The sequence below is a fragment of the Panthera uncia genome (assembly GCF_023721935.1).
Source record: "Panthera uncia isolate 11264 chromosome A3 unlocalized genomic scaffold, Puncia_PCG_1.0 HiC_scaffold_12, whole genome shotgun sequence".
Classification (NCBI taxonomy): Eukaryota; Metazoa; Chordata; class Mammalia; order Carnivora; family Felidae; genus Panthera; species Panthera uncia.
In genome coordinates this window covers 37767246-37780408 of record NW_026057579.1, presented here as the reverse complement: position 1 = coordinate 37780408, position 13163 = coordinate 37767246, and the positions used below count along the sequence as shown (strand labels likewise).

General features: G+C 48.3%; 1 protein-coding gene across 3 annotated transcripts in view; it reads left to right on the top strand.

Annotated features, from left to right (window-relative positions):
* TRAPPC12 (trafficking protein particle complex subunit 12) overlaps positions 1 to 12764 on the top strand; it is an 85997-nt gene extending 73233 nt beyond the window's left edge. The window contains exons 10-13 of one of the 3 annotated variants that reach the window (XR_007462486.1): positions 7789 to 7889; positions 8238 to 8325; positions 8468 to 9050; positions 9157 to 12764. Coding sequence is in view for 1 of the 3 variants with exons in the window: in XM_049652610.1 (XP_049508567.1) it covers positions 7789 to 7889; positions 8238 to 8325; positions 8468 to 8710 (432 nt within the window). In the remaining 2 variants the exon portion in view is untranslated. Of the gene's footprint in view, positions 1 to 7788; positions 7890 to 8237; positions 8326 to 8467; positions 9083 to 9156 lie in introns of those variants that run through there. The other 2 variants (XM_049652610.1, XR_007462487.1) reach the window with 2 other exon arrangements.
* The last annotated feature ends 399 nt before the right edge of the window (positions 12765 to 13163 follow it).

Genomic DNA, 13163 nt, shown 5'->3' with positions numbered 1-13163 from the left:
TCACGAGTGCGTGCGCGTGCACGAGCACTTCCCGGGCTCCGCGTTCGCAAGTGTGTGCGTGCACGAGCACTCCTCTTGGGCTCTGCGTGCACGTGTGCGCGCGTGCACGAGCACTTCTCTCAGGCTCCCAAGTTCACAGGTGTGCGCGTGCATGAGCACTTCCCCGGCTCCACGGTCACAAGCACGTGCATGAGCACTCGGGCTCCGCGTTCGCAAGTGTGTGCGTGCACGAGCACTCCTCTTGGGCTCTGCGTTCACGAGTGTGCTCGTGCATGAGCACTTCCCCGGCTCCACGGTCACAAGCACGTGCATGGGCACTCGGGCTCCGCGTTCACAAGTGTGCGCGCGTGCGTGAGCACTTCTCTCAAAAGCGCTGGTATGTGTCATCCATCTTCACAAAAGTGAGTTAGTTTCTTTCTTTCGCTGTTCTCTGGCAAATTTTGGATTATTTTGGAATTCTCTGTTCCTTGAAGGTTGGATAATTCACCTAAGAAATGCTTATGCCAAGCACTTGGTGTTTGTGGGCATTGACGCCGATCACCGTCCCTAATGTGTAGTAACAGTAATGTGTAGTTACAGGCCCCAGGGTTTTTCTCTGTCTCCGGGGTCCGTCTGGGCAATTTCAGGTGTCCCAGGAAGTCACCTGTCTGGTCCCTGTGTTCACGTACATTTGCACACAGTTCTGTAAACTGACGCCCTTTTGCAACACGAACAGTTTCCTTTCTGTCCATAGTGACTCGTCATTTCACGTTTATAATTCTGTTTGTGCTTTGTCTTGACTGGTTCCTCCACCTACTGTCTGTTGTTTTCTCCAAATAAGTGGGTTGGGGTTATCGAGTCTGGGTTTATTTGCTTGCTGGATATCCTGCAAAAATTTCGACTGCCTTTTTTTATGCTTGATTTTTAAATCATTACCACATAAGTGTATCAAGTAAACCTGCCGTACGCCTTACATTTACACAGTGTGTCAAATATGTTTGAGTTAAAAATGGAGATAATAGATAGCATGGACGTGACCGATCGCGTGAGAGCTGAGTGTGTTGAAGCGCTTGGCTCGGTGCCCACATCTTAAAGGCTTGATAAACACGAGTAGTTACGGTAACTTCGGCGGAGTCAACAATACGGACTCGGCGACGTGGTTCTCCTCAACGGGACTTTAGACAAAGCGAACACATTGTGAGGGACCAGACTTGCCAGCGGAGGGCGCAGACAGCGTTGAGCCCACAGGGACTCCGGCTCCTTGCGAGTCAGGTAGAGAGAAGTCTGGCGCAGAGCTTCAAGCCGCGCGGGGCCCGAGGGGAAGCGACACATAAACGCCCTTCTGTCGTCTTCGTGTGTCTTCGTTTTCTTCCTTCTCGTGTCGTTTTTTGGGCTTCTGTGGATTGATGTCAGTGACTGGGAGGGCTCTGAAGTTCTGTCCCCTTTGCAAACTATGCACTTGGCCGTGGGTTTCCTGGATGCTGGCAGAAGACAGGGGGCTCCCGGAAAAGAGACGAGGGCCATTTATTAAGGCAACACCAGTACGTTCACGGGGTCATTTTTGTCACCAGACACCACGCCCATCTGTAGGTCTTCTTTGGAGGAATATATTTGCCCCATTTTTAAAAAAATTTTTTGACGTTTATGTATTTTGAGAGAGAAACAGTGTGAGTGGGAAAGGGGCAGAGAGAGGGAGACACAGAATCGAAGCAGTCTTCTGCCCATTTTGTAATTGCATTATTTGTTTTTTTGAGTGTTCAATTGTGTAAGTTCTTTGCATATTTTAGATACTAACCCTTTATCTGCTGTGTCTTTTACAAATATCTTTTCCCACTCATAGGTTGTCTTTTAGTTTTGTTGATTGTTTCCTTCACTTTGCAAGAGATTTTTATTTTGATGTAGTCCCAGGAGTTTATTTTTCCTTTTGTTTCCCTTGCCTCAGGAGACGCGTCTAGAAAAAAGCTGCTGCGGCCAGTGTCAGAGAGATTACTACCTGTGCAATTTTCTAGGACTCTTACGGTGCCAGGTCTTTAACCCATTTTGAGTGTAGTTTTGAGTCTGGTGTAAGAAAGGAGTCCGTTTCATTCTTTTGCATTTGCCGTCCGGTTTTCCCAACACCATTTGTTGAAGAGACTGTCTTTTTCCCATTGCATAGTTTTGCCTCCTTTGTCGTAATTGGCCATGTAACCATGGGTTTATTTCTGGGTTTTCTGTCCTGTTCCATTGATCTGTGGGGCTGTTCTTGTCCCAGTCCCATACTGTCTTGATGACGGCAGCTTGAAGTCTGGAATCGTGATGCCTCCAGCTTTGCTTTGATTTTTCTTTTTTTTTTTTTTTAATTTTTTTTTTTTTTAACGTTTATTTGTTTTTTGAGACAGAGAGAGACAGAGCATGAACAGGGGAGGGACAGAGAGAGAGGGAGACACAGAATCGGAAGCAGGCTCCAGGCTCTGAGCCATCAGCCCAGAGCCCGACGCGGGGCTCGAACTCACGGACCGTGAGATCGTGACCTGAGCTGAAGTCGGAGGCTTAACCGACTGACCCACCCAGGCGCCCCTGCTTTGATTTTTCAAGATCGCTTTGGCTATTCGGGTGTTTTGTAGTTCCCTACACATTGTAGGATTGTTTGTTGTAGCTCTGTGAAAAATGCTGTTGGGATTTTGATAGGGATTGCATTAAATGTATAGATTGCTCAACGAAGTATAGACATTTTAACAATATTTATTCTAATTCATGAGTGAGGTATGCCTTTCCATCTCTTTATGTTATTTTTATTTCATCAGTGTTTTCTAGTTTTCAGAGTTATAGGTCTTTCTCCCCTTTGGTTAAGTTTATTCCTAGGTGGTTTTTTTTTTTTATTACTTTTGGTGCAATTATAAATGGATTTTTTTTTTAAGTAGGCTCCATGGCCAGTATGGGGCTTGAACTCACGACCCTGAGATCAAGAGTCTCATGTTTTACCAACAGAGTCGGCCAGGATTGTTTTCTTAATTTCTCTTTGTGCTGCTTCATTATTAGTGTATAGGAACGCAATATGCTTTTGTATCCTTCAACTTTACTGAATTCAGTTATCCGTTCTAGTACTTTTTTGGTGGAGTCTTTAGGGTTTTCTGTATATAGTATCCTGTCATCTGCAGGTAGTGGGAGTTTTACTTCCTACTTACCAATTCGGATGCCTTTTATTTCCATTTGTTGGCTGAGGCTAGGACTTCCATTACTATGTTGAGTAACAGCAGTGAGAGTGGACATCCCTGCCTCATTCCTGACCTGGAGGGAAAAGCTCTCACTTTCCCCCGTTGAGTATGATGTTACAGCTGTGGGTTTTTCACACATGGTCTTTATGATATTGAGGAATGTTCCCTCTGAACCCGTTTTAAGGGTTTTTGTCATGAATGGATGTTGTTCTTTGTCAAATGCTTCGTATGCATCTACTGAAATGATCACATGGTTTTTATCCTTTTTATATTGATGTGATGTCTCACGTGGATTGAACCACCGCCCGCACATCCCAGGGATAAATCCCACCTGATTGTGCTGAAGGATTTTTTTAATGTATTGTTGGATTTGGTTTCCTACTATTTTATCGAGGATATTTTAGTGTATGTTCAGCAGAAATACTGGCCTGTAGCTCTCTTTTTTGGTGGTGTCTTCATCTAGTTTTGTATCAGGGTAACGCTGGCCTCAGAATGAATTTGGAAGTTTTCCATCTCTTTTTTTTTTTTTTTTTTTTTGAACAGTTTAAGAATGGGTATTAACTCTTCTTTAAACGTTTGCTAGAATTCACCTGTGAAGCCATCTGGTCCTGGACTTTTATTTTTTGTGGGTTTTTTGATTACCGATTTAGTTTCTTTGCTGGAAATTGGTCTGTTCAAATTTTCTTTTTCTACCTGCTTCGGTTTTAGTAGTTTATATGTTTCTAGGAATTTATCCATTTCTTCTCGGTTGTCCAGTTTGTTGGCATATAATTTTTCATAACATGTCTTACAATTGTTTCTATTTCTGTGCTGTTGGCAGTTATTTCTCCTCTGATATTTGTGATTTTGGATTTTTTTTCTTTTTTAATGAGTCTGGCTAGAGGTTTATCAATGTTGTTGATCTCGTCAAAGAACCAGCTCCTGGTTTCATTGATCTGTCCTGTTGGGTTTTGTAAGTTTCTATATCATTTATTTTTGCTCTAATCTTTACTATTTCCTTCCTTCTGGTTTGGGGTTTTGTTTATTCTTCTTTTTATATACCTCTTTTAGGTGTAAGGCTAGGTGGTTTATTTGAGATAGTCCTCTGTTGCACCAAACTTCCCTCTTAGAACAGCTTTTGCTGTATCCCAGAGGTTTTGGAGCTTTGTGATTTCATTTTCATTTGTTTCTATGTAATTTTTTATTTCTTTGATTTCTTGGTTGACCCACTCATTGTTCAGTAACATGTTATTTAATCTCCATGTGTTTGTGGTCTTTCCAGATTTTTTTCTTGTGGTTGATCTCTCGTTTCGTAGCGTCGTGGTCAGAAAGGACGCACAGTGTGACTTCGAACTCTTTGAATTTGTTGAGACTTGCTTTGTCGCCTAATATGCGATCTGTTCAGGAGGATGTTCTGTGTGCGCTTGAAAAGAATGTGTATTCTACTGTTGTAGGATAGAATGTTCTGAATATATCTGTTAGACCCATCTGGTCCAGTGTGTCATTCAAAGCCACCGTTTCCTTATTGATTCTGTTTGGATAATCTGTCCATTGACGTAAGTGAGGTGATAAAGTCCCCTATTATTATCAGTTTCTTTTTGTTATTAACTGTTTTGTGTATTTGGTTGCTCCCATTTGGGGTGCATAACTATTTGCTATCGTTATATGTTGTTGGATTGTCCTCTTTATTGTTTTTCATGTTCATTTATTTATTTTGAGAGAAAGAAGGGAGCGTGGGTGGGGGAGGGGCAGAGAGAGACAGACTCCCAAGCAGGCTGTCCTCACGGAGCCCAACATGGGGCTCAGTCCCAGGAACCGTGTATCACGACCTGAGCCAAGATCAGGAGTCAGACACTCAACCGACTGAGCCACCCAAGCAGCCCCGTCTCCTTTATTACCACATAGTGTCCTTCTGTGTCTCTTGTTACATTCTGTGTTAAAGCCTGTGTTGTCTTGTAGAAGCATTTCTGCCCTGGCTTTCTCTTAACACTCGATCAAGTGTTTCTCCGTCTACTCGCTTTCAGTCTTCAGGTGTCCTTACGTCTGAGATGAGTCTTTTGTACGTAGCATATGGATAGGTCTTGTTTTTTTATTCACTCTGTCACCCTGTGCCTTTTCGGTGGAGCGTTTGGTCCACTTGCATTCAAGTAATTACTGATAGATACGTACTTATTGCCACTTCGATACTTGTTTGGTGGCTATGAAGTTTTTCTGTGATCCTTCCTTCTCTTGCTTTCCTTCATGATTTGTTGGCTTTCTTCAGAGATTCACTTGGGTTCTTTTTATTCTCTGCGTATCTGTTACTGGTTCTTGATTTGTGGTTCCCATTGGCTTCGTATACAACATCTTTTGCGTACAGCAGTCTACGTTAGGTTGACGGTCGCTTAAGTTTGAGCCCTCTCTGCTCATTTCCCCACCGCCCCAGATTTGAGGCATATGGTGTCACACTTTACGTCCTCTTATTTTGGGACTCCCTTGACTGAGTTGTACAGATATACTTATTTTTAGTGCTTCTGTGTTTCTTACTTTTCATACTCTCACTTATGGTCTTTTTTCACTCAAAGGGTCCCCTTTAATGTTTCCCGCAGGGCTGCTTCAGTGGCCATGAGCCTTTCAGTTTTTGTCTGCCTGGCAAGGTCTTCATCTCTCCTTCTGTTACGTGCAGGGGCCGTGCTAATCTTCTCTGTGGTGTCCTGACTTTAGTACATGTGCTCCCAAAGCAAGCGCCGTTCTGAACGACGGCCTTGCGGGATGGAGAATTCCCGGCTGCACATTTTCCCCTTCGGCACTTTGTATCGTGCCGCTCCCTCTGGCTGGGATTTCTGCCGAAAAGTCCACCAGTAGCCTTACGGGGTTTCCCTCGTGTGTCACTGTCGTCTTTTCTCTCGTGGCTTGTAACATGTCTCCTTTGTTGCTACCTTTTGCGTGGACCTCCTTGGGTTGATTTTGTTGGGAGCTCCGTGCGCCTCTTGGGAGGGATTTTTGTTTCCTTCCCCAAATTAGGGAAGTTTTCAGCTACTTCTTCTTCAGGTAAATCTTCTGCCTTTTCTCTCTCCTCTCCTTCTGGGATCCCTGCAGTGCGAATGTTAGGATTCTTAACGGAGTCCCTGAGTTCCCTAAGTGCCCCCCCCCCATTTTGCACTTTCTCTTACTTGCTCAGCCTGATACTTTCCGTCACCCCGTCCTCCGCGTCGCTAACTCGCCCCTCGGCTTCCTCTAACCCGTTTATTCCATCTACTGTGTTTTGTATTTCATGTATCGTGTTCTTCATCTCCGGTTGGTTTTTCTCTCTGTGCCGAGGGTCTCCCTGATGTCCTCCACTCTTGCCTCACGTCCAGCAAGTATCTTCGTGATCGCTGAATTCTCTGGAAGGCACCGCCGGCCTCCAGCTTTCACTTGGGTCTCTTGCCGCAGTTCTGCCCTTTCATTTGGGACATACCCTTCCCCTCTCTTTGCCTCACTGTGCGTGTGGGTGTGGGTGTGCGCGTGCGCGTTGGGAAAGTCTGCTACGTCTCTCGCTCTTGAAAGTGGCAGGCAGGTTGCACACTTTTGATGAAAGGCACTGATCTCTTCCACAGAGGAAGCGCAGCTGCCGTGGAGACCCGGCCGGCCGGGGCCACCCTGCAAAGCACCCACGGGTAGTGTGCACACCCGTCCTGTTGCGCGGGGGGAGGGGGATTGCGGTGTTAACACGGTGGGTGCTTCCTCCCGGGGAAGTCGGGCCACACTGTTGGCAAGCCGGTCTCCGGGGCGAGGGGACCCGCGACACCAGGACTGGGGCAGGACAAGGTGTAAGGGTAGGTAGTGAGTGCGGGTGTCCTGGTGCGGGCGGGGGAGGGAGACGGCGCCTGCCCCCTCCTCTGCTCCTGGAGAAGTCCCTCAGGAACACACTCTCCCTCCCTCACGCCCCAGGCTTCTTTCAGGACGCTGCTTCTAATCTGGATCTCCGGGCTGTTTGCTGTGCTGTCCCTTACGGGCAGGGACCCAGCTCTCCGTCACCCCATCACCCTCCTCTCCCAGAGCCTAAGCCCAAGCCCGCTGGTCTTCAGAGTTCCAGGCTTCAAGTCCTGCTGCTTGTAAGAACTCACAAAATTCGGCCCCTCTGATTTTCAGAGCCACTCTGGGGATTTGTCTTCCCGGCTGGGCTCCCTGCTGTGATCACCTTCTTCTCACCCGTCTCTGTGCCCGTGGGGGCTTAGCTCCTGCCTCCTCTCTGCCCTCCTGCCCTCTCCCCTCTCCCGTGTGGCCTCCTGCCTTCACCCCTGGTGTTTATTCTTCGGGCTTCAGATCGCCCTCTGGGTTGTCAGCAGTAACGTGCGTGTTTTCTAGGATCCGCGGCGGGAGACGAGCGTCGGTCCTCCTCTGCCGCCTCCCTGAAAACCATCATTTATTTTTACTTAATGTTATGCTAGGATTCACATTTAAGACTTTTTAATAAGACTCGTACATTAACTTCATTTCTGACATAAACGTGTTGACGTTCCATCGTGTCCTAAATGGGATTCGCTTTTACAAAAAGTAACGGTCAGTGATGGCGATCAGAGCTTTCCTGCCTAACCCATCGGGCAGCGGTCTGTGTGGCTGTACGTTCACTGGTTTTGTCACCTGACCTGACTCAGTAATTCTGTCAAAGCAGATTGGAGACATAAAAACAGCTGAGAAGTATTTTCAAGATGTGGAGAAAGTGACGCAGAAGTTGGACGGACCACAAGGCAAAATAATGGTTTTAATGAACAGGTAAAGCTCTCAAAACTACGTTTTTTCTCAAATGTCCCAGGAGTTCAAGGCTCCGCTTCCTGAGGCCCTCTAGAGAACGTTCCTTATTCCTGTCCCCTTCCCAGCACTGAAACGGCAGTTAGTCAAGCGACAGGTTTTAAGATTTCTCCCGTTTTTCAAAGTACTGTTCATATTGCCCCCGTTTTCAACATCAATTTGCATAACTGCTCGTTGTTCTCGGTCCCCTGGCTACTTGAATACCTGTGTTTTGGTGTCTTCACAAACCTGTGCGTGCATCTGGGGAGCCCCCTCCTCCCCCGCTTCTCCCCTGTTCCCAGTTAACTGCCTTACCTGTCGTTCACGTTCCAGAGCCTTCCTTCACCTCGGTCAGAATAACTTTGCAGAAGCCCACAGGTTCTTCACAGAAATCCTAAGGATTGAGCCGACAAATGCAGTGGTAAGATCCTAGAGGACACAGGAGCTCGCGGCTCTGGGCCCGTCCCGAGCCGTCGGCCGGTGTCACGGTGGTTGGGAGAGGGTTTCGGGGGCCACCGGCTGGTGGCCGTGTCCGATCCCATGCACGTGTCCCTCCCGTCCAGGCCAACAACAACGCCGCCGTGTGTCTGCTCTACCTGGGCAGACTCAAGGACTCCCTGCGGCAGCTGGAGGCCATGGTCCAGCAGGACCCCACGCACTACCTGCACGAGAGCGTGCTCTTCAACCTGACCACCATGTACGAGCTGGAGTCCTCCCGCAGTGCGCAGAAGAAGCAGGCTCTGCTCGAGGCCGTCGCCAGCAAAGAAGGGGACAGCTTCAACACACAGTGCCTCAAGCTGGCGTAGGACGCTCGCCTTCTGGGGCCACGGGGCCCCTGTGCAGCACGTCCGCCAGAGCGGATACCCTGACCTGACCGTTGGCTCCGAGGACACCCCTTTCCCCGGGGGCGGGTCGTCTTCACCCAGAGCCACGGCCGGGCCCAGACTCGGCGGTTTGTTAGACTCCAGGCGGCCCGGTGCCCGCGACTCTGCCACGGTTCACGAACGTGGTGTCCGGGAGGCGGGGTCCGTGTGAGGCACCGCGTCCCTTTTATTCCCGGGAGCTGACCTGCTTCCGCTCTTCATTCTGACTGTCCACAGAGGAACACTGACCAACCACCCACTCTCTGTAAATCCTCCAGTCCAGGTGAGCATAAAGGCAGAGAAATACCAAACACACGGCCTTCTCTCTCGTTCCCTCCTTTGCGGCCCAGAGTAAACACGTCACTTGTCCTCATCTGATTCATTTTCAGCCAACGCCACACACCTTGGACAGGCCTGGCGGTGGGTGAAAGAAACCACCGTCTCTCTTCAGTGTTTTGTATGTCACAGGGAGCGGGACACGGGAGCTTCTGATGCGTAACGCAAGCAGGGGAGAGCACTCGTGCGTACAAGCGGGTGGGCCGGGACGTGTGTCCTCGCGTGGTCTTTCGTCCCGAGGGTCGGGACACGTGTGCAGTATTTACACAGTATCGGGGAGGGAGTTTTCTCCTCTACCCTTCTAGGTTCTTCGGTTGGTCTAATAAACTGACACGAGACAGGTTAACGGGAGACAAGTTTGATCACATACATACAGGGGCCCCATAAGAATGTGAGACCCCAGGACGAGCCCGGCAGCGGAGGCTTCTGCCGTCCCGAGCGGAGGAAGGGGTGGAGGCCTGGGGCTTCACGGGACCGTAACGACAACGGATCTGCGGTCATGAGATGTTTGCCCTGCTGTGTGGATGGGTCATTCAGATAAAAGTTCATAGCCGGTAACAGCTCCCGCCAGGGGCTAGGCCTCCTGTCCGAACCCTTCCAAGAAGCGAGAGGCAAGTTTTTTCTTAAATCTGCTACATCCTGATGGTCTTTAGCTCAATTTAATCCACGTGCCAGAGCAGCGTATCTGGGGGTCGCATATCCTCTCCCAGCCTTGGTCCCACCTCTGAAACTTCTGGGCCGATGGACCGCTCCGGCTCACTGAGCCAGCCTCCCAGTGCCGACGACGGGGTCGTTCGGTTAAGCAGCCGGCTCCGTTTCAGGAGGCTCCCGAGTTAGGTCTGGGGCAAGTCATCAGATATTTAATAAGAGGCATTTCTGGGGAGACAAAAGAAAAGCGAAGGTTAATTTGGGGAGCAGATCCGGTCTCGGTGAGTTCCGGAGGCAGCCAGCCGCACAGACGTCCAGATGTCCGGCTTGCGGCATCTTCGGTGGGGTGAAGCAGACAGCGGAAACGAGACAGACGGGCCTGGCCCGCAGGGAGGCCGTCTGGCGAGCTCTCCAAGCGCCCGCACGGCAGCAGGCACGGCAGTTATCCACACGTGAGCTGTTGCGGCTTGTCTGAACTTTACGTGACGGTGTCCGGCTGTAACTTGCACGGCTTCAGGGAAAGGGCAGTTCCGGTTCTCAACGATTCCGAGTCAGAAGGACTGGTGGCGGGGAGGGGGTGAACTGGAAATGCCAGTTTGGAGAGTTGCAGCCAAATATAGGAAGAAAATAGAAGAACTCGGGATCTAGTCCAGTTTACAGGTAAAAACAAAACCGCACGGGCCGTTAACCGCACTAGAATCTGCTGTCCACGAAGGCGTATTACTGAAACAATTTCTCTCTACAGTCGCCCCCACATTCACAGCAAGACTAACTCTGTTTTCACAGTTTCAGTACCTTGGCCTTGTTATTTACATAACTGCAGAAGAAGAGTGCTCACCATACAGACTTTTAAGTCTGCTTTGCTCAGACTTTCCATAAGGAATCTCCCGTGAACTTTGAAAGACTCTCCAGGCTGAGAAGCCGCGCTAAGGAGCCATCATCAGACTTTGCCTGCAATACATACAGATTTGGGTGAATTCCTCTCTTCTCAAGGTTCCAAACATTTCCTGAGATTCTTGGGCCTGCCAAGAAGCCACCTTCCCTCCTCACCGGGTCAGGCCGCCAGGAACCCTGTAAGCAAGGCTCCATTAAGGTCAGCCTTAGTTCCTGAAAGCCGATCATCTCGGAGTCTTTACACCTCCCTCAAATAAGACCTTGTGGTCAGAGCCTGGTAATATAACCAACATTCCCAATCATGTCCTGTTACAAGAACGGATTCCTAAATCACTCATTTGAGTGGCGGTACAGTTGCACAAGAATACTAAGTTTGCAAATTCTGAAGGGGCCAAAGAGGGAGAGCAATGTTCACCTTTGTTCACAAAGCAATATCTTAAATTGCTGATCCCATGAGAAAAGAGAAGGCTTTCTTAAGTTTGGAAAAAGGTAAAGAACAGGCAGTGTTTCAAAGCAGAAGTCGTAAAATTATGGTTCTGAATCCATTCGGTTCCATCTAATACTCATTCTGCTTGAATCTATTCCTCGTTATTAGTTCTAGAATTTCTCATCCCGCTCACTTTCACGATGTCAGGTCCTACTTGTCAGTCCTTTCCGTGACTCCTTGGAGGGAGGTGCCTTCGCAGGACACTGGCAGGGCACCAAAGTGCGACGACAAGACTCCCGATGTCAGAGATCCGACGGGAGTCCGTGACGCGGAACCGACAGAGCTACTTGGTTATTTCTGAACGTAACATTCGGAGAGAACTGCGGTTATGACTGGTGATGCTATCCAGGATATTCTAGGTGTGTGGGGATCTCAGAACTTGCAGAACATTAATATTTACCGACACAGTGGGTTATCATCATGTATTTCACATGCTTTCCATAGAATTTAACACGATCAAATAAGCCTAATTAGCAGAACATCATTCTTTGTATAAGTGAGAACAAACCTTTGGAGATGTTCAGGGACCCTCTGGAAATTCTCAAAACTTAGTTCGAGGTCAGTAAAGGCCTAATTTAGACTTCGATTTGGGTAAGTCTGTCGAAAACATCAACACGTTTGGACACTTGACTACAGAGGGTCACAGACCATTGTGAGACGGTACTTAGTGGTTGATTTAGTCAAAGTGCCAGAAAACAAAGACCTGGTAAGGCACCAGATCTTGGCTTTCTGGTGGATGACTTGAAAAGTAAAGAAACTTTTATCAACTGTTGTCAACAGCAAACCTGAAGTTCAAGAAAACTTTGTTTTTCAGACCAAAACCAATTTTGTGCCACTTACTGTTGATATTAAAATTTAATTGTAATCTTAGCCAGCTTGGCCACACATTAAAATTTCTCTCCAAAGCCTCCTTTTCCACAAACCTACACGTTTCTTTGTCCTCGACAAAAGCACATCACCATTCCTCCGACCCTCCTTTTTACAAAATCATACTTTCCGTGCATACGGAGAGGTTTCCTTAATATTTCTAGTGGCTTCCATCATATTAGAATTTTTAAGCCCTAGAAACCCTTAATTTCTAGTGAAAGCCAACAAGCAATTGTGAACCGTCACAGGAGCATTCTCTAGATCATAAAATATGCTCGGATTTTCCAATTTCTAGAGAGACAGGCTTCCTTGTCGTGCAGTTTTGCTTAATGTGGAAAACATGTTTACTAATAGCCCCAAATATCCGTTGGCTTCCTTTTAGCGGGGGAAGTGAAAGGAAATACCTGAGCTCAGCAGTTAGTTTCAGTAATGACCCAGATGCTCAAGGAATTTATCTTCTCATCTAACTTAGCAAAGCTTTAAGGTTCCGGGTTACCAAAATATCTGGGGAAACGACTTTGCAAGCTCACCCGAGAACTTCTTCATCCTAGTGTTGGGGGATCTTTTTTACCTCAAAACCTGGGTTTGCTGTCTCACTGCTTTGAAGAATGAAGAGGGGGACACAATAAAACGAGCAGCTGAGAAGCGCATCAGAGTATCAGATCAGAAAGGAAGCACAGCAGGAAAGCGCTCTGTACAGAGGGGGACGTCTGCAAGTGCATCCCCGGGGGCTCCAGGCAAGAGTCCTTGTTTTAGAAGGTTCTGGTCGCCCTCCCCCTCCGTCCCCCTTGTCCCTTCTCAGGTCCTACCCTTGTTGGCTTGGTAGCTCCGGGTGCTGGACTGTCCGCTCCCGACGGGCCCGACTCCATCGTGTGGAGGGCGGTCTATGGCCACACTTAAGTCTTTCGTCAAGTTCCTGAGGAAAACCGGAAGGGGAGTAGGTGGGCTCTGTCACATTCTTAGGAACCTCACGCCCCAGGGCGTTCGCTGTGGTCAGCAGCTCCCAGCACTGTTCCAAAATGCTTGTGCTTTTCCCACCCAGCGGCCTCAGGTCCTAACCTTTCCCTCTCTGCCTATGTAACCCTGTCTTTCCCTACCCCCCTCTGAACACGTGACTCCCGACTACCATTAGGAACCCGGATGACCCCCCACCTTCACCGCTTC